Here is a 19,934-nt window from a genome sequence, read left to right as displayed (position 1 = left end):
CCCGCCCAATCCGAGGGCGCGGTACGGCCCAGCCTCAAGCCGCGATTGGTGCGCGCGGCCGAACAATGGCGACACGCCGAGTGCGGGGCAGGGACGCTTCCAGCAGGTTCTAGAAGGCAAGGCGCGCTTGCGCGCGCTCCTCTTCGGGGCGCGGCCGGCGCCGGGGCCTCACCTCGGCGGGGCTCGGCGCGCCGGCTCCCCGCAAAGCGGGCAAGGGTTGTAAAAGCTCAGGTTAACCCTGAAGCGGAGCTCAGCGGCCGCTGCTATGGGGTAGGCGACATCGCACGGGCCCCGGCGCCGCTTGTGCGTGATGCGGTAGCAGTAGCTCTGCAGCCTGCAGCGCAAAAGCAGCAGCAGGTTTACTTTTAATAACGGTGGGCAGTTTTTTTTTGTAGCCGCTCTGGTGTCTGCCCTGCGCGTTTGGCAGGCGCTGGGAGCACACCTCCACGCCTTGCCCCGCGTAAGTCCGGGTCCTGGGCCACCCTCCCTCGTCCTTAGGCCCGTTCCAGGGCCGGTATCTCCTCGCGCCCTTTTTTCAAAGGGAAAAATTAAAATACGATCTCCGAGTCAGGGAAAAACGTTTCCTGCTTTATTCCGTCAGACATGACACAGGGACACGTTCCCGTAGGCCGCACCTAGCGCGACGGTGGTCGGCGCTTCTGCGTGACATCATCAACTGAGGCCGGAAGTCGCGAGTGTCTGCTTCCGGGGACAGTGCCGGCTTCGCCAAAATGGCGGCGCCCGGGTGCGCCTGAGTGGAAGATAGGCGACTGTCGCTCGAGGCCGTGGCGGACGCCGGCTCCCCATGGCGCTGAGCAGCCGCACCTGCCTACTGCTGGTGGCCAGCAGGCTCCAGGCACGTGGAGCGGGTAAGGTCAGCCCCCTGCGGCTCACCATGCCGGCCTGTGCCGGCAACAGGGCTCCGAGTCCCCCGTGCTGGCGGCGGAGGGCCGTTCCCGGGGTGATCCGGAGGCTGGATGTCTCGATGGGGCTGCGTCGCCGTGCGCAAGTCCCGGCTTGTGCTGGGCTGCCCCTTGTAATGGGTGTTCGGGCTGCCGTGGGACGGGGTCGCTGCTGGAGGGTCTCCGGCCGGGGCGGGCGGCCTGGCGAGGAGAAGCCCTGCCCGCCGGTTTGGGGAGAGGCTCCCGGTGCTTCTCTGGACCGAGACGTTGTATAGCAGAGTGAGTTTGCAAACCTACCTGCAAATTCGTGTTTGTTAGGTTAATTAGTGACGATTAGCCTGACAGGGCCAAGGATTTTTACCTTCTTGTTTGGTAGTGCTGTTATTGGTTCTTTGTGTGCTGAACTTTTAATATTCTGTGAAGTCATAATCCTAGAAACTTTGTAGTCAGGTCTGAATTTATATTTTATGCATGAGTTTTGAACCAGTGTTAAAACTTTATGTACTTTTTAGTTTAGAGTTCACCTTGTAGTTCTGTTATTCCATCTATTTAATGTTTAAAAAAAGCGCTGATTTTGCCCTGCTGGGTTTTACAAGCTGTATCATTCTATGTCGTATTCATTCTACTGTGTGCACTACTTTTTATTTTTTTTTAAGTCTGTGGGATCTTTTTTCCTGCTTTCCCCCAAAGTTTTTGTTTTGTGTCAACTACAGCCAGTCTCAAAATTGAGACCGAAGCGGACACAAGCGAAAATGAGGTTGTTGCCCCAGACTTTACTAACAGGAATCCTCGGAACTTGGAGCAGTTGGCCCTGGCTAGGAAGGAGCGTGGCTGGAAGACGACATGGCCAAAGCGTGAATTCTGGCATAGGTGAGTCAGAAGGTCACCAGCAGAAATGAAGACTCCAAAAGAAAACAAACAAAACAAAACGAAACCCCAGAAAAACCACCAGGTGGAAATACTACAAAATAGGCTTTTTGGGTTGCTGAATCAGTTGCCCCCTTAGTTGTTCTTATTCTAAGCATCTTTTGTGTTCAGAGAACAGTAGGCTAGCATCATGTTAAAGTTAGCATATGTGGTGAAGATCTTTCCATCTCCTGTTAAGGTAGCAGTAACATGGCTTAAGCAACTGCCATTTGACTTGGGATTCTCCTAGTCCTGTGCTGACCATGCATTGTTGTTTTATTTGAGGCATTGTAATCATCTGTTGGGTGGGTGGGTGGGTGTGTATGTGGGTTTTGTGTTGGGCAGTTTGTTTCTTCTTTTTTTAATGCTGATTGCATTAAGTAGTTCTTAACTTCAGCATTCAAAATAATTTATTTTGAGGTGAGAAGTACGTCCAGTGTGTTCGTACTTGGAAATCTGATATTGTCTCAGTACAGTAAGAAATAGTTGCTCCCAATACTTTAGTTGTGTGTTACGGCTTAAGAAGTCCTGCTTGATCACTTGCCGATCCTGACAAGTTAATTTGCCATGTAAGCACAAGCCTGTAAGAGACTGCGTAGCAAACTTGAAATTACATTTATGCTGGAGCAGTTTCCTTGATCTGGGTAATAGATCACTGCAGCACGCCGTGCAGGTGTAAACCACGCAGTGCTTGGTTTGGAGTGAGTGCTGGCGTGAGTTGGTGTAGGACTGTGCGCCTGAGTAACAAGTGAAAAGTTGCTCTTGGAATTTTGCTCTACTGAACTAATAATGAGTCCTATTTTATGTCCCAATAAGCAAAATGCTAGGTAATAAAAGCAATATTAAGAATTCATTATTACATTAATAGTTCTAGTACATTCAATTTCATAAAGTGGATCACTTATGCCTTTTAGCATTTGTGTGTGTTCTCTCTTTGCTTCTGGAAAAGACATCACAATCCCATGTTATTTCTTCCCTGCACCCAGATTACGGCTTGAGCGGACACAGCATTACGTAGAAGCCTTTGTTGAGCGCTCCAATGGGGATATTGTGGTATCTGCCTCTACCCGAGAGTGGGCCATAAAGAGACACCTATATAGTCCTAAGGGAGTAGCAGCATGCAAAAACCTTGGCCGCGTAATGGCGCAGCGGTGTTTGGAAGCAGGAATCAACTTTGTGAACTTCAAAGCTGTTATCCCCTGGGAGCGTCGCTGTGACTCGGCAAGTACCCATCTGCTTACACTTACTTGGTTCTTTGTTCCTTTTTAAGCATTAATTTTACTTCACCATTAATTTGCTTACGTGGCTTGACAATCCCTTCTTGCAACGCTCAAAAGGGTAGATTTGACAAGCTGCGGTTCCTGGAATTATGCTTCAGTGAGACTGTTAACCTCTGCCCTTCCATGTAACATGTCCCTGTTGGTATTCTGGTGCCAATTGCTTTTTCTTTGTATTTATTTGTGTCTCTATCTTTTAAACAAGATTCAGGAATTTGAAAAAGCTATGGAGGAGGGTGGTGTCGTTCTGCGTGAGCCACAAAGAATCTATCGGTAAAATGGAGACTGTTGGGAAAACCTTCCATGGAACAACGATCACTTCTTTAGGTGCACGTAGCAGCACAGTGAAGGTTCAGAGCTGGAAAAAGTTGGAATGTGACGTCTTACAATAAAATATTTTTAAATGGACGGGACTATGTCATATTCTTGATCCTAAAATTATCGACACCTTTAAGGCTAGAATAAACTGTTGCCATAGTTCAGCCGGACAGGTTAACAGAATTTACTTAAGAATTCAGGAATTTTAAAGTATGTTCTATTTATCATAGTTGATTTTGCATTTGTTCTAACCTGAACCCTGGAAATGCTTAGATACTCGATCCCTGTACACTGCCAGTCTAATTTAGCGAAATACGGTCATCATGTCAATGTTTAGAACCGTAATAAAGTTATGTGCTACATTTGGTAAAAAGATCAAACTCCCCCAACTCATCCCGGCAGCTTTCTCGCAGCCCCTTAGGTCTGAACTGCTTCAGCCCCACCGGTCTAGGAGAGAAGCAGCACAAATGCCAGCCGCAGGGGGTAAGAAGCCCCTTTCCCTTTGCGTGTCCCGCCGTGTGGCCGCCGGCCGGTGCCGCCAGCTCAGCTCCCCTCCCCTGCCCGGGGCCGGCGGCGCTCCCGGCGCGGCCCCTCTCAGCGGGGCCCGGGCTCCGGCTCGGCGCGCTCCTCTCCGCCAGCGGCTGAATCCGGAGCGTTCTTAAAAATCATCCTGATGTTTTACTGCGTTTAATTTACCTAGCAGCTGGTGCCGTTTCGTAATGTTCAATGGCTCGGGGACGGCGTAGCTGCGCGAGCTTTACTGGCGAAGATGAGGCGGCGCGGCGGCTCCCCGGCCTCGTACGCTTCCAGCCTCACCCTCCCGCCTTCAGTGCCCGGCGGCTGCCCCGTCCCGTCCCCTCCCCCCGGGCTCAGCCTGCGCTTCCCATGGCTGCGGCCCGCCTGATTCCTTAAATCCGGGCGAGGGCCGCCCCGGCGGCGGTGTGCGCAGGCGCGCAGGGCCGGGGCAGCGCGGAGCCCGCCATGGAGGTGGGGGCGGCCGCCTTCGAGCGGCGGCTGCCGCGTCTGCGGGGACGCGTCCGCCGCGCCGCCTTCCTGGGTGAGCCGCGGCCGGGGGGCTCTCGGTTGGGTCCCCGCTGTCTGCGAGCCGCTTGGCGCAGGGCCAGGCTCCGGCGCGGCTGGCGCTGAGGCGTATTTGCGCAGATAATGGCGCTGGTGTGTACACGTAGGGCGAGCTCTGGGGCGCTGGGCGTTAAAGCGGGCAGCGGCGGTGGGCAGCGAGCCCTCTAGCCGTGCTGGCCGCAGCGCCGTGAGGTGGGGGTCGCGGTGTTTGTTAACTATACACACTCTCATCTCGGTTGCCTTTTTTTTTGAGCTGTGGGTTTGGCACAGGTTACGGCATAGAGAGGTGTTCTGGAGATTCTTGTTCTGATGCTGGCAAAATACCTGCTTCGTATTTAATTTTTTTGTTTCCTTTCCACGTCACAGCCATTGATATGGAGTTTACTGGGTTATATTCAACTGCCACCCAAAATAACAAGCCCAGGTAAAAGCTGTTGGGCTGGAAATGTGAGGGGTACTTGTTGCTCTAGCTCTGGGAGAGCTGCCTGTGCATTTGCAAACCTCCTTGTTTCCATTCCCTCCAATTCTGGTTTTGTTCATAGCCTGTTTGATTCCCCTGTGGAACTGTACTTGAAGGCCAGGCAGAGCGTTCAGCGCTTCACTGTTACTCAGCTTGGTAAGTGCTGTTCTGACACAGAAAATAACCTCCCGAGGTCTTGGTGGGAGCTGACCTTTTGCAAACTGGCAGGCCCTGCAGGTGCCTGTGGTTTTAATTCACTTGTTACAGAGACATTTGTTTGCTGTGGTAGGTGGTTTTTTTTTTTTTATTTTCACTCTGATGTTTTAATTATATCAACTTTTCAGTACTTTAAATAATGTAGAGTTGGGTGGGCCATACACTTTTTACTGGTCTAAAGTTGTTCATATTTAAAGATGGCGGGTATTAATACAGGGCTTTTAAAACGGGATGCAAGCAAGAAGCAGGGGACAAGCTCCTAGTCAAAGCTGTGGCAGTTGGTGTAGTGTATGAGTAAGGGGACTGTTAGAAGAACATGAAGGCTAGTATTTCTGATATCCCTAAATAAAAAAAAAAATCATAAGAAAGGGCCTGTGGTGGTAGAGGAGGGTTATTAACGGTTAAGAACCAGTTAGAGGTCAAGAAATCAGCTCCAAAACCGCTTAAAATATTCTTCAAAGACTTAGGCTATGTAAGATCTTAATGTGCTTTTTAGGGATTAATAGAAAAAAAAGAACCTAAGTGGTAAAAAACATGTTTCAGTCCTCTGTGGTGCCTAGCTCCTTCCAAACCCTTTTGTGGTGTAGTTGGACCCACAGACCTATGTATGCATAGCTGGAGATTTTCATCACCAACTCGCCTCTTCTCACCCAATGGTCAGTCTATTTGCTATTTTATCAAACTCTATTCCTTTTCCCACTTAACACTAAAAGCTTGTCCCTGTTTCACTTTCAGGGAGCAGGGGAGTGGCCTGGCAGTTGCTGTTAAGATTTGCATTGTGGTGTTAGTGAATGGAAAACATGTACTCCATCGGGGGGATCCCTACAGCCGTTATCTAATTTTCACAGTATCTGTAGACATCTAGCTAAACATTGCCATTTCAGCAGAGATTTCTCTCTCTTGCAGGGCTGGCAATATTCTCAAATGAAAATTCGAACAAGTAAGTTAAAAAGCAGTTTTCTGTTATAATTAAGACAGCGCAGTTGAGATTTTATGCAGAATTCTCTTGGGAGGAGTTATTTCTTACAATTACCTTCTAGAGATATTTTTCTTTTCATTGTAGATATGTGGTACATTCATACAACTTTTTTCTCTTTCCTTCAACATGGGGAGTTACGGATGTTGAATTTGCCCTCTCTGCATCTAGCATTCAGTTCCTGTCTCATTATGGCTTTGACTATAATAAGGTATGTAATCTTTCTGCCAGAAATCTAGAACAGAGGAAGTCTGTGCAATTACGGGAGAAATTAGGATTAATATCCCTAAATGCTACACTTCTGGGGTAAACAGCATCTTGCTAAAGTATGAACACATCATGTGGTTTATTATCAACAGGGAGAGTGAGTGCTGGTTTTTCTGAACTGCTGTAGAGGCAATAATCCCATGTATGTCAGCCCAAGACAGATTTCTCCACCTCAAAAAAAGGAAACCTGTCTCTGGTGAGCCAAAGAGTTACTGAACAGACCCCAGTGGGCATCTTTACTAGCCATGAAGGTGGGGAAATCTCAGTTTACCTGCATCTTACATATTACCACATTTCCCATAAAATTCAGACTATGTCATCTCGTAAGAGCACTTCTAGCAATTTTTGGACAGGAAGCATCATGATGTTGATACTGGAGGAATTTTACCAGTGTGCTTAGCTGTAAATGTTGTAGCTATGTATCCAAAATGTTGCCTAGCTGTACAAGTCTGTATTATGTAGTTTAGCTACTAGTAGAACACTGCATTGTATAGTTTACTAAGTAGATAAGAACCAGTCTGAAACCAAGATGTGACCCCAGAGTGCTGAAAGAGGGCCAGAAGAATAGAAGGTCATGAAAAGAATAAGAAGAGGAAGATGACAAAGAAGAGAATGAAGAACGGATAAAGATGTCCCAAACAACCACTGGAGGACCCCTGACCCGTTAGGCCACACATGCGTAGTAAGAGTGTAGATATGATAAGTAGTTCTTGGAACTGTAATGAATATGCTAATCGCTTCTCCGAAATGTCATTAATGTGTGTAGATTGGCCATATAAAGATAAACAGTGAAGAGAGTCAGTATGCATGTTGGGCATGTCGTCCCCCATGCATCCAGTGCCAAAAATAAAGAACGCCTGCTGTCTAAAAATCCAAACTAAGAATTAGAGAGTTTTGTCTCTGACTTTTTGGTATCGGTATCTTGAAGTATCTCATTGAAGGAAAGGTAAAAGCAGAGCAAAAAAAATAATATTACAGTTGACAAAAATCCTTTTCTTTCCTCCATATCTAAACATGCTTCCTTTATGTAAGAATGCATCTTGGATTACCTACAGTTTATATTTTTGAAGCGGATATTCTGAGAATGAGGAACAGCAGCATCTTTGAAGTATATGCAGGTTTTGGACCTGGCTAACCTGCTGTTCTCTGATTTGCTGCAAGAAAGTCCAAGGGAGAGTAACCAGCCTAGCTTTTTTTTTCCCCCCCCTACCTCAGTTCCTCAAAGATGGAATCCCATACATGAATGAGGTACAGGAGAAGATCTTTAGCCAGCATCTCTTAGCGGGTAGCTGGAACATCAGCAGGTGAGCACTATTTAGAGAGGTGGGTCCTCAGTACTGACTGTGTTGACAGCTTACCTTCACTAGGATCGCGTTCTGTAGAAATATAAAGCCTATTGGCCTGAATGTCTTGTCACCAGCAGTTCCAGCACACTGTGGTCTCTCCAAAGGAAGACTGAGATCACAGGATGTAGTCTGGAGAATTGGGTGAATGTTGGGAAGTGATGCTTTTGCATTCCCACAGCAAAGTATATGGTAAAGAGCTCTTTCTCACACTTTGCCTCTTTCCACCTGATCCTGTTTTATTGTTGTGGACAGGGACGTGCTGAAGAAAGCTATTGATGAAGTGACCTGTTGGGTGGGTGCAGCAGAGGAAGAGGAGACTCTGATTCTGCAGGATCTGAGCGGTATGAAACAGGGTGCCTCCCTTGGGCATCTGTGGGCTCTGAGTGGCTTTATCACATCTCCTGAACCTCTGGGGCTGCTACTGTCCTTCGCTACCTCTTCTGTTAAACAGCTCTGTTGAGAGAGAACCTGTTGAGATGGGCACCTGTGCCCATCCTGCTCTTACAACTCTTTGCCCTGTCTCTGCCTCTGCTCCTGTCAGCATTCAGCTCTGGGCTCTGCCTTTCTGCTCCATTGGGGTGGTGAGTTTTCCTATAGTGAAGTGAATGTCTAGGTACTTGGACCATGCTTTTTGGTAACTGACTTCCATTTTGTGCTTCTTCTGAGCAGGAACTGAAGAATTTGTAGTTGTTCTGAATCAGGAAAAATTTTAAACTTGTTTTAAATCCTGGGTGGTGTGTTTTCTGGTTTTTTTTCTCCTTGGAGAAGTGAACAGCAGGTCTCCTTTCAGAGTTTGTTCTATCTCATGTGGAGCATCAAGGAGTTATATATGCCAGTGCACTATAGAGCTGAGGGACAGGGAATTGTAGCAGAGAAAGAGTTTGTAGGTTTGCTCACAGAAACCAAATCTTGACACTCTAGATCAGGGAATAAAATACAGAAAAGGTTACGAAGGACAAAGTATTTAAGGTTTTGTCTGTTGGGTTTTTTTTTTTTTTTTTGCAGAGTGTGAAATACAGGGGTTGGAGAGTGTGCTGTGTTTTGTATCTGCTTTTTCAGCTGTAGTAGATATGATACTAATATTTTAATAGGGTCTGGCAATGGTGAGCACCTGTGACAAGACAGACTATTAAGTAAACAGTAAGACTAATTAAGGTGTCTTTTTTGAATGCTGTTCAGAAGGGGACTGGGCTAGTTCCTTATCATCTGTGGGGGGAAATGCATTTTTCCCTCTAATACATGCTTGGCTTCTGTGTGTGTTGCTCCGAAACCTTCCAAAATCACAGATGGTCTTTTTTGTAATAGTAGTCTTCATCCCTCTTCTTTTTCAGTTAGTCTTTTCCTTTCCTCTGTGTCCTTGCTAAAGCTTATTATTGCTGTGACCTTTTTTGTTGTTTGTTTTTTTTTGTTTTGTTTTTGTTTCATTTGTTTGTAGTTTTTTCTGGGAATGGGGTGGGGTGGTGTTTCTTGTTTGTTTGTGGGGATTTTGTTTGGTTGGGGTTTTTTTGCTGTCATCATGTACGGCAATGTACCAAGATCATACATTCAGGAGTATATGCTGTATGTACAGTGGGGGAGAAGCATCTGGTCAGTCCTGCCTAGAAAAATGTGTTTTCCTAAATAGGCTTGTCTGTACCTATGAAGTTTTTACTTTTCTTTTTTTCTCTTTTGTCTCAGGCTATCAGGTGTTTGAAGTTCAGCTGGTTCTGAGACAAGCTCTCCAAAATGTTTGGACACAACCTCTTGGAGACAAGAAGGTGAGATGGAGATGTGGACCTTTTGAAAAGAGGGTTTCTATCTAGACAGATAGGACTGGCATTCTTGCAGGGACCTTGAAATGTTGCTTTTGCTTTTAGTGATAGGGTCCAGGAGGAGAAGACTGTGACAAAAGAATGTTCTGGGAACTGTTTGTTATGGGATCCCAAGAAAAGAAATCCGGAAAACTCAGTAACTTTGGTTTCTGTTTGTCCTGTAGCCACAAAATACCTTGAGCTGGAAGTGCTTGTCCGTGGGGCACTTCTGGAGGGGACCCTCTCTGTGTCTCCAGACCTTGCTAGATCTCTCTTTCAATACCTCTACAAGAATGTAGAGTTTGTAGCCTTTTTTTTGTGTTTTTCCTTTGATGACTTTTGCCATGTAGTTGCTTTGAAGGCTTGTACTCTGTCTGTTCTGTGGCTTGCTGTTTTGCTATTGCTATTTTACATTTGGTGCAATTTTTTCTGAATTAAATCTATGGCTGTGGACTTCTCAAAATGTTGTATGAGTATGTTACCAGTCAGTTGCTTAAAGTAGATTATGGAGGTATTTTTTTTTTCTTCATTGGTACTATTTTGGTCTGATAACCAGTGTCAACAGAGTGACAGGTTTACTCAACCTTCTCATCTGAAGTGTAGCCTTTGGGGACTTGGTTTATGTGATTGCTGGCGGGTTTTCTGGTGCCACGAACTTACCAACTTAGCATATTTGTATCAAGTTAAATTGAATTATGTTTGTTTGTGCTCCAAAAAAGCCTGTGGTAGAAACTGTCCTCTTAAAAAAAGAAGCATTAATAAGACACCCTTATAGCAGGTCTCTTCTGTTACTGGAGCACTGGTCTCCATACGAAAGAGAAGTGAGACAGTCCTGTGCTCCCAGGGGGATGCACTATTTCTCCATCCTTCAAAGCCTACAAGCTGAACTTGTCCTCAGCATTACTGAACCCCAGTAAGCAATGTACATACAACTAGCATGGGATGCTGAGATACCCAATAACTGTTCTTTTCAGGTAATGGTGAAAAAAGTGAGTCCACAGCATCGTTGGCTTCTGGAGAACTCTCCTTATGACTCCTGCCGGAAGGAGCTCATTCTCCTATCTGCCCGGGGCTTCACTAACCTCTTCCAGACACTTGTTAAAGCCAAGAAGGTAAAATACCTTATCCCTAATCTCATTTTAACTCTCTTCCTTATTCTGCTACACTGGATGTAGAGGGATGATAAAAGATAAAGTAGTAATATGTATTAAACAACTCGCATCATTCGGTGTGACCATCCTGTCTGGTTGTCAGTAAAACCGAGATGAATACTTACATTGCAGTCATGGTTAGGAAAAATGAGTGTTAAACATTTCATCTTCTTACTGACCAGGTCCCGCTCCCAAAGCGTGCTCAGAATTACAGATCCAAACAATTGATTTCCCTGTGTTACTTTTCTATTACTGCTGCAATCCAAGTGCAGCCAGGGGAGAGGGAACCAGAACCCATTCTGCAATGTATTTCTTATTTCATTTGAGAAAATGCAGGAGTCTGCAATGTTAAAAATCCTTGTGTTACACAGCATGAATCACCATCTAAGAAAGCTGAGCAGATTCTTGCCTTTTGGGCAAGTTACTCTTTTTTTTCAGCATGTGACAGACCAGTTTATTGAACCCAGTGGACCATTGGTCTGATTATATGTGGGAATTCTTCTGTTCTGTATGCAGATGATTGAATGAATCTCAGCTTCAGAAGACTGTGAGATGTGCAGGCAAAGGCTGTCCCTGCCTTTGTGAGTGAGCTTATAAATGTGATCGCTGGAAGGTTTTTACCAGCGTTCAGTTGAACTATGAATCCACCTAGCTCCTTAGGTCCACTGAAAATAGAATGCTTCTGGAAAAAATACTCCACTCCGTGAATCCACAAGTCTTATTTTCTGAAAGCAGTAATCTTCCTGTGAGCCTTGCAGCCTGAATGACTGGGTGAGTGTGTGGATGCTGTCTGCCAGAGGAAAGGGTTATAGCTGTTGAGTGTGTTGAGCATGAGAGCTGGTTGTCTCTGAGCTTTCTTCAAAAATATGCTCCAATGGGCTGTTATGTTTGTATTTTTCCCATAGCCCCTGGTGGGACATAACATGCTTATGGACCTTATGCATCTTCACGACAAGTTCTACAAGCCCCTTCCAGGTAATGCTGTACATAGGTGCTGTCCCCAGGCTGCTGCCTTTGCAATGGGGATGCGGCAGTGGTCACTTGCCACCCACAGTGCTTGGCAAGCAGCAGTACTAGTTGCCTCTTTGGAGCTTTAACTGTTGGAGCAGTACATTGTTGCTCTGGCTTCACCTCTCTTTTTTACTCATTTGCAATACCATTGGCTTTCCCTCAGTTTTATGCTGTCTTTCTTCACATGTGTTTTGCTTTCAGAAAGCTATGAGGAGTTTAAAAGAAACATTCACAACCTGTTTCCTGTCCTCATAGACACCAAGACTGTAACAAAATCTGTCTGGAAGGTAAGATGTGAAGGTCTTTACATTTGGAGGTAATGCTTGTCTTTCGCCCAAAAGAGAGGATATCTTTCCTCAGTGCTCTGTGGTTACAGAACTGTGATTGTTGCCCTGAGACGTTCTGATTTTAGTTCTCATTTAATGAATCAGCAGTACCAGCAGATGAGTTCACTTACCATGAGGTCTGTCTTGGTTGGTTTTCTAATACGTTCTTCTTTTACAGAAGCATCCATTTCCTCGAGTATCTAATCTTTTGGAGATATATTCAGTTTTGTGTAGGTAAGTGGTGGGATATAAAGCCTTCAACAATCCCTTTGTTTTCTTGGGAAAGATATTTCAAAGTCAGTCATTTCATGTATTCTGTACTTTCCCTCCTCCCAAATGTTTTTCAGCTGGTTTCTTGTTTTTCTAAATTTAAAAGCAAAAGATTTGCTCATCTGTCTTGTAAAGTAATTGTGAAATAAATTATTTGTTCTAAGTCGCTTTTCATATTGTACCACCGGTAGTTCATTTGTCATGAGTTTGGCTCGCAGACAGCCTTGACTCTAAAGTTGTATGTTGCTTATGTTGTGTTAGGAAATAAGTGAGTTTCAGGTCTCAGTGAAAATACACCCTAATTGCAAATGACAGCTCCCAAGAAATGGCTGCACTGAGCCCAAAGCAGTAACTAATTACAATGTTCAAACAGAGTGTGTGCCATGATGTGGTAGAAGAGTTCTCTTTTTTTTGTTTGTTTGTTTGTTTGTTTTTGTTTTTGTGCTTCCCTTGTAGATAAATTGCGTTCATGTCAAATTTGCTAAGAAAAGCAAAATTTTGCCTGTTTCCCCTCATCCCTCTATTCCCAAGAAGGAGATACAAAATTAGTGCTTATAAATATAGTACTGGGATTCTGAGGTGTTTTTTGTTTGTTTGTTTTTAGCAATTTCAGAACCATCTAGTCACCTCCTTTCCTTGGAGTTTTCCATTGATTTTTAGTTTGGCTGACACTTTTTGTATGCAGTTAGAGCAGATTTGCAGCTTAGAAGGTTTGACTAGGGGAAGAGACTGAGGAAGTATTTAGGAGTTAGTTTTCAAGTATCCTAGCCTTTTCATAGAATACTACCGAAGTTCCTTTTAAAGTCTTCAGTAGCTTTTTCTGAAGTGAAGTCAGAGGTCACTAGAGAACAGTAACTTGTCTCTAACGTACTGAGGAAAGGCAAAAATCTTATACACCCACTTGTCTTCAGCAGCAACCTGAATTCCAAAGATCCAACATGCCCAGTGATAACTCCTGCAAGTGACTGCTCAAGATATGGTATGTTCGTAAGCAGATCTTCAAAGTCAGGTAGCTAAAAAGGGGTTTGTTTTACCCTGTGGATATCCACATGCAAGGCATGAGTGAGTGCCAGTGGGTCTACTGAATTTGCACACATTTTTGTCCAGACCCAAAGCCTGGGCTCCCAAAATGTCATGTATTCTGCATGTCCCTGGTAGCTGTTGAGGGTAATGTAGGGCAGGTTTACATCATGGTGCTAAGTTGGGCTTGGAAGGGGCAAAAGGGGAGGTGGGAAGCAGCAGTCCTAGAATAGAAAGTAGTAGGAGCTAAAGGCAGGGAGGTCCTGGAAAGTAGCAGAAGCTCAGTGGTTCATGTACAGGAGGTTGTGTTCAGTATGTGGTGTGATACTGGCTGCAAGGCAGACGTTTCATGGCTTCTCATGGCAGCAAGGTGTCCTGCAGTGCAGGGCCTGCTCTGTATTGAAATGGTTCCCATACCATCAATAACATATACAACACAGTTTTCTTTAGATCCTTATAAAAGCTACAGGTTTTTTAATGGTCATCTCACTAAGCTTTTCAGACATTCGTGTAACTGCTGCCTTTGTGTTGGTATAATTTTAAAATGCGTGGCAGAAGCATAGACTTTGTTGGGTGTAAAGGTTTGAGGGCGAGGAAGGAGATGGCTGAGAGGGGGGACACACCTCCAAAACACAACAGTGGATCTTATGAATGTTAGGATTCTGCAGTGGAGCAGTATACTCAGTGTGCTAAAGGTGTTCATTCCTTTTTGATTTTGTTGGACACTTACAGCTGAGAAGAAATGTCCTCATGAGGCAGGCTATGATGCATTTCTCTGTGGTTCAGGTAAAATGCCTCTTAAACACTTCTTCAGAGTTTGTGTGGGGACTTGGCAATTCCTTTCCTCCTCCATAGCTCTATTTCATACTAAGACATACTTGTTACATACAGCCTGTTGCCCTTAGTAACTTAGCTGTACTTCAGTGAGTTTTTGCTTTCCATTCGTTTAGTTATCTTTCTTTAGCTTTGTTCTAATGCCACCTCATTATTCCTCCTTCTAGTTCTTCTGAAGTCAGCTCATTTGCTACTGTGCGGATACACAGAGTGAGTGATGTTTAAATGTTTGCTGAGAATTGCATTACATGGATGAGTTCTACAGAAAACTGTTTTCAGTTCACTCTGGCTGAATTTCTGCTTTGCAAGCTCGCCTTCCTTTTGGATAAGAGAAAGTCTTACTGGAAATGTCACTGTTCTAATTAGATTTTTATTTTATAATCTGAAAGTAGTAGCTTTATGTCAAAGCTGACATTTAAAAAATGGAATCAGGGGCCATGTGGTGGCTCAGAGATTGGGAAATGGCATTGTGACTCCTTTATCCTTGAACAATCTCTCAAGTTCAGTTCACTTGGGTAAGGGTCAAATAATTTCCCATTGGTTTCCTTTTTTGACATCCGTGTGATTCAGTGCCTTCAGTTAAGTTCCTAATAGGCAGCTGTTCAAATCCCTTCCCTTTGCTTGCAGCATTTTGACTTCTGTAGAAGATGCCAAGATATGAAATACCTATGTTGTCACTAGTTAAAGAGCTGCTTCAGGAGCTCTGTGCTCCATAGACACTGTGCAGCAGTGCAGTGCTGAAGAAACAAAACTTTGTTCCATTTTTGTTTTCTGATTTAGTGATGCAGTGGAGGTTGATTCTTCTTTCTCTCGATATCTCACCGTGTTAGCAGAGTATCTGAACAAAGTGAACGTCATCCGAGGTGGTGTTGCTAGCATTGTGCGTATGCACTGCAGGTTTGTGACCAGGTTGTGGGGTGCATAGGACAGTAGCGTAGTTGATGGCTTTATTAGAGGACAAAACCCCACCAGTGCCTGGGCCCACCTTGGCAGAAATTGTTGTCATACAAATGACACAATTGATCTTTCAAAATGATAAATGAGTTGAATTTCTGCTTTGTGAAATATATTCATATTGTTATCCTGTAAGATGGTGTTAGTTTATGTTGCTGTTTCTCTGACGGTTTATCCGTGGCAATCATGACCGTTTGCTTTTATGTATCATGTTTAGAAGAATCTTGGGACAAAAGAAAAATAATTTTACACCAACAGTGATGTTGTCCAACCTGTCTTATTTTGGGTCGCATTTTGAATATTTTCTGATTATATTAGTAGTGCTTATATAGTATTTGTGAACTCGGATGTCTCCGTATTGTACACTTTACAGAATTTTTCTGGGGAAGATGCTCCCTGTCAGCGTCCGCCTCTCTTGGTTGTCCATGTCCGAGGCTGGTCAGGGCTGAATGAAAGGCAGATTCGCCAAGAGTTTAAAGCACTTTGTCACTTTGATGTGAGACGGCTTTCAAAGGACCAGTTCCTTCTTCTCTCCAATAAATTTAAGCAGTAAGTGACCGGAAAGTATTTCTTTTCTGTCCCTTGATACTCTCTGATTGAAGTCTTCATCCCACCCCTTCCTCTGCTGTGACAACTCTTAGATGAAGAGATTCCTGTCCCAAGCTGTGGGGTGCTGTAAGCAGCGTGCAAGCCATGGCTCAGGACATCTGCTTTCCTTACAGCGTCAGGCGCGTTCTGCGAGATGCTAACCATCCCCCTCGCCTGGGGGTATCCATCTACCGCCACTGGAGACACTCTCCGAGCATCAGCTGCCTGCTGCAGTGAGTTACGGAGATCCCAGGAATGGGGGAGGGGGAGAGTGTGACTTTCAGGGTGCCTGGCCCTGTCATGGCAGCAGTCTGCTGCTCTTTTGCGGTGTTCTTTTCTGCCAGCTCTTCAAGAGAAAAAGGGGTTCAGGAGAGGAGGTTCACTTGCCAGCTGCTGGGTGGCTACTTGTGAGCATTCAGCCCTGGGCAACTGCAGTTTAATCTTGACCCAGGTTAACCGGGGAATGTTACCCTGTGGATAACACAACACTGTGTATGTGCTATCGTAACAGAGGGTTATCTTAATGGACTGTAATACTAGCTCTAATAAGCCTGAGGGGAGAGAGGCAGAGTCTCCCAGGTGTGGGATAGATGTTTTTTTCTACAGCAGAGCTGAAAGCTCAGTAGTTAGGAGAGAATTCCAGATTCAAAGTGCAACCCTTTTGTGAGGTGGTGACAGCGATGTTCATGAAGGGTGAATTTCTGGTCTGATAATGTTTGGGAAAGAATCTCACTGCTTAATAACAACAAAATTAAGCCCTAAATACAAGTAGCCTAACAGCATTTTATTATTCCTGCCCTTTAGAGTCTCTGGTATTGTGGCACTCTGGTCTCTCTTGGCCTTTGTACTCGGAGGAGCTCCCTGCTGTTCATTCTAAAGGACTGCCTTACAGATGAGGCGTGAGGAACGCAGATTTTTTTGTGTTTGTCTATGTTTTGTTTTGTTGTATTTTGCTCAATAAATATGTGGGGGCAAAAAGCTATGAAGAGTGTTTTTAATTGTTTTCTTGGAAATGTGTTTTTGAAGAGGATGTGTTCGTTTCCAACCTGTGGTAGTCTGTAATCTGTTCAAAGCATAGTCCCCTCCCGAAGAGGGAGAGATGGTTCTTCTGATGCCTAATTTACTTTGATCCTCTGTTGGTTCTTCACAGCTATTCGTAACCCCAGTTTGTTCCCAGTGCTTGTGCTGCTGCATTAAACACATTTCTGATGAGGTTATGAAATGAAAGAGGTTATTTTTAGCTTCAATTGTAAAGCAGGTGAAATATCACTGTTTACCAAATGAAAATGGGCAGCACTGATGGAAGCAACTGCTTTTGGGGCACATGAAGGATTCTGGGGAATAGTGAATCATTTGCAGTGCTGTCAGTGTTGTTCAGTGGTACTTTCAGTGGCGGTGTAGGTGATAGGCAAGTGCAATTTATCAGCTTCCAGTTTGTTGAATATACACAGGTGAGCTGGCACACATTTATCTTTGCTTCTGGTGCACAGCATGTGAGAAGCCCTTTATCCATAAATATCATGAAACATGATCAGTTTCTGTGATACAGCTGGAGAATTTGTCAGTCCAGGGACTGTGGTCTTCAGAAATTTTTCTTATTAATTTCCTTCTCAAAAACAACCTGCTGATCTGTGGTTTCCAGATAATGGTCCCTGGATTTCATTAGGCAGACCTAGTTGGATGGGGCCCATGATCATCTACTATATAGAATCTGCTGTTAATCAACTGTGAAGTGGGAGTTGCTGCAGGGGACCTTAAAGCAGCAGCACAGTATTGTGGTGTGCCTGAAGATCACATGCTCTCTGCTGCTAATGGTTTGCTGCTGTGCTGCTCTTTAGAAGACAAGGGCTGTATATCTTCAGATGTGGCTCAAGTTCTGCACAGCTGGTGGTTTTTAGACTTTGTTTCATAAGCCAGCTCCTAGCCAGACAAGTAACTGACTTCTTGATGACCTTTCTTTCTTTTTTTATTTTTGGTAACCCCTTCAAGTGATGGGGTTCTCTGTCGCAATGTTCCTTCAAATACCATTGTATCTCCCTCCCTATTTATTCTGTAATTTTTGTTATCTTTCAGCATCATTAGACACCCTTCTTGTGTCAAGGAGAGCACAGGCTCTGTGTGTTGTGTAGATTTGGGAAAACTTTAGCTGGGCATTACACTCATTTTCCCATAAAAACACTCTTCTTGGCTTATGATCTGGGAAACAATACTCTGGTTCTCTGGGGTCCAGATTCATCTAACTACTTAAATATGGGGAGGTGCAGACTCACTTGCATGTAATCTGTAGTCTGGATCATGCTGTTACCTGTGAGAAGCACAGCATTTTAAGGGAGCACGCACTTTGAAGGAACAAAGAAATTGTTTGTTCTGTCTTTAAATTTTGCTCCCTTCCTCCCATTTTCTTCTCCGGGTGGCACACTGACAAATAATGAATTAGCTTCCTGCAGCACTGTTTGCTCTCTTGGCTTACCCTCTAGAGAAACACACTTCCCTGTGGAAGAAAGCAGAGATCCTTTCACCCCTTTTTGAGAAATAGCCCACGGGTCTTCCCAGGGGACAGACATACCTTGTGTAGCGATGTTGTGTAATGAATCAAGAAACTTGGCTTTTCTGCATTACAGCTGGGAGAAATTGCAAATTAACCATTGCTGTGGATCCTACTAGATTTTCCTACTATAAATCAGTGAAGTTTACATGCAGAGCAAAGACATGAAGAAATGAGAGTGAGTCGAGTATATTCTGATCTCCCTCCTAGGGGAAAACTTACAGAAACAAGTTGCGTGTCTGTAATAACCTGGGGTCACTCGCGGCTCAGAGCCTTTTAAAGAGATCAATCGCATATGCTAGCAGTCAATTCCCATGAAATGGGTTAGCTGAGGGCTAGGCTAATGAATCAGAGCAGCAACTTGTAGCTGTGGGAACAGATTTACAAGCTTTTCTGAGTGGCTGTAGATCAAGACAAAATCTCCCTGAACATGCCGATCTGGTCAATCTGACCTCAGCTGTTGCTTTTGCTCCAAACCAGGGAACTGTTATTAATTGAAGTTGGAAGTATCAAAAGTAGTTCAGGTTATGCCTGTTCCCGCATGTCTTCTGCAAGGAGTTTGGGGGGTACTTTTGATTCTTGTGAAGCCAATTCAAGGGGGTGGAACCTGCCTTGTAACTCTGGCTCCGAAGAGGTGCATGTCAAAGTCACCGAGAGGCTCTGAGGGCTGGCGGCTCAGAAAATCCAGCCTGTCAGTCTAAGACTGTGACAAAACCATAGCAAAGGCCCCAGCTGCAGCTGTAGCATACCTGCTTCTCAGCCCTATGAGAAACTTGTACTTCTGCTGTAAGGCTTGAAAGGATAATTCCAACCCTCAATGAAAAAAGACGTTGAATTCAAGTTGTAAATATGCATATGGGAAGTATAGCCCTGCAAATGGAGCACTGCAGATCAGAACGTATTTCCAAGAACAATTTGATTTTTGAGACATTGACTTTTTTTCCCCCCCACATGTTTCAGATTAAATATATGTTTCTTGAGGTAACAGCTCTACTCAGTAGGAAGCCTCTCAGGGTACCTCCTGTTGCTGAACTCCCAGAGTGGAAGTCTTGCAATAGAGGAGCTCAACATTGTCTCAGATTAAAAGAAATACTGTCAGACCAGCCTGTTGCTGAGAAATTTTATTTTTGTCATTAATTTGGGGGAAAAAGAACCCACCCACCCCAACACATCAAACACCACTGTTCAATTATGCAAAATTGTCTATGGATCCATACATGGAGAAGGCAAAACTTATCTCTAAATATTCCTTAAAACATCACTCTTACTGCTTGTGACTTCAGTGGTGACATACCAGGCACATGCTGGCACTGAAGGAGAGCAGGATTTACCTCTCTTAGAAGTCAAGATACTTTTTTTTTTTTTTTTTTTTTTATAGAAGAAATTTTTATATACTCATGTTTCCTGATGGTGTGAACCAAGGCTTCTTGATACTAAGCACTCAGTCAAAATACATCATACCTGAAAACCTCGGTGCATCTTGGAATGGTGGAGTTGCACACGTCTTGTTGGACAATTCAAGTGAAACAGCCTGGTGCCAGCATCGCTCGCCCCCTGGGTTTGGGGTAGCCCAGCCACCGCTGGCTGTACTGCAGTGCCACAGCTGGGTCAGAACTTTATGTGCTGATGAAGCAACTGAGGAAATCTCTGTGTGCCTTAGATGGGAAAACCCTGCTGTACGACTGCTTTGTTCACAG

The 19,934-nt window shown here is 44.6% G+C and overlaps 2 protein-coding genes across 12 annotated transcripts; both read left to right on the top strand.

The window, feature by feature from the left end:
• The first annotated feature begins 168 nt into the window (after window positions 1-168).
• Window positions 169-3,493, top strand: MRPL18 (mitochondrial ribosomal protein L18). The gene is made up of 4 exons (XM_080390587.1): window positions 169-869; window positions 1,616-1,772; window positions 2,795-3,029; window positions 3,291-3,493. The coding sequence occupies exons 1-4, from the start codon at window positions 806-808 to the stop codon at window positions 3,360-3,362; spliced, it is 528 nt and encodes a 175-aa protein (XP_080246713.1). The 5' UTR covers window positions 169-805; the 3' UTR covers window positions 3,363-3,493.
• Window positions 3,494-3,641: 148 nt separating this feature from the next.
• PNLDC1 (PARN like ribonuclease domain containing exonuclease 1) lies at window positions 3,642-16,674 on the top strand. Of its 11 annotated transcripts, none has more exons than XM_080390558.1 (19): window positions 3,642-4,460; window positions 4,850-4,907; window positions 5,026-5,099; window positions 6,066-6,099; window positions 6,223-6,346; window positions 7,618-7,706; window positions 8,001-8,089; window positions 9,426-9,505; window positions 10,513-10,650; window positions 11,595-11,664; window positions 11,902-11,987; window positions 12,205-12,260; window positions 13,211-13,275; window positions 14,049-14,102; window positions 14,318-14,360; window positions 14,931-15,030; window positions 15,478-15,653; window positions 15,827-15,925; window positions 16,497-16,674. In XM_080390558.1, the coding sequence occupies exons 1-19, from the start codon at window positions 4,385-4,387 to the stop codon at window positions 16,567-16,569; spliced, it is 1,584 nt and encodes a 527-aa protein (XP_080246684.1). In that variant the 5' UTR covers window positions 3,642-4,384; the 3' UTR covers window positions 16,570-16,674. The 11 variants fall into 11 exon arrangements, 10 of the variants coding, with proteins under 10 accessions (XP_080246684.1, XP_080246686.1, XP_080246689.1 ...); XM_080390560.1 differs by having other exon boundaries at window positions 13,208-13,275; XM_080390563.1 differs by having other exon boundaries at window positions 4,455-4,576; window positions 13,208-13,275.
• Window positions 16,675-19,934: the final 3,260 nt, after the last annotated feature.

The sequence above is a fragment of the Falco punctatus genome, assembly GCF_963210335.1.
Source record: "Falco punctatus genome assembly, chromosome: 5".
Lineage (NCBI taxonomy): Eukaryota > Metazoa > Chordata > Aves > Falconiformes > Falconidae > Falco > Falco punctatus.
Note: the sequence above shows the minus strand (reverse complement) of the source record. Positions and strands in the feature narration are given on the sequence as shown.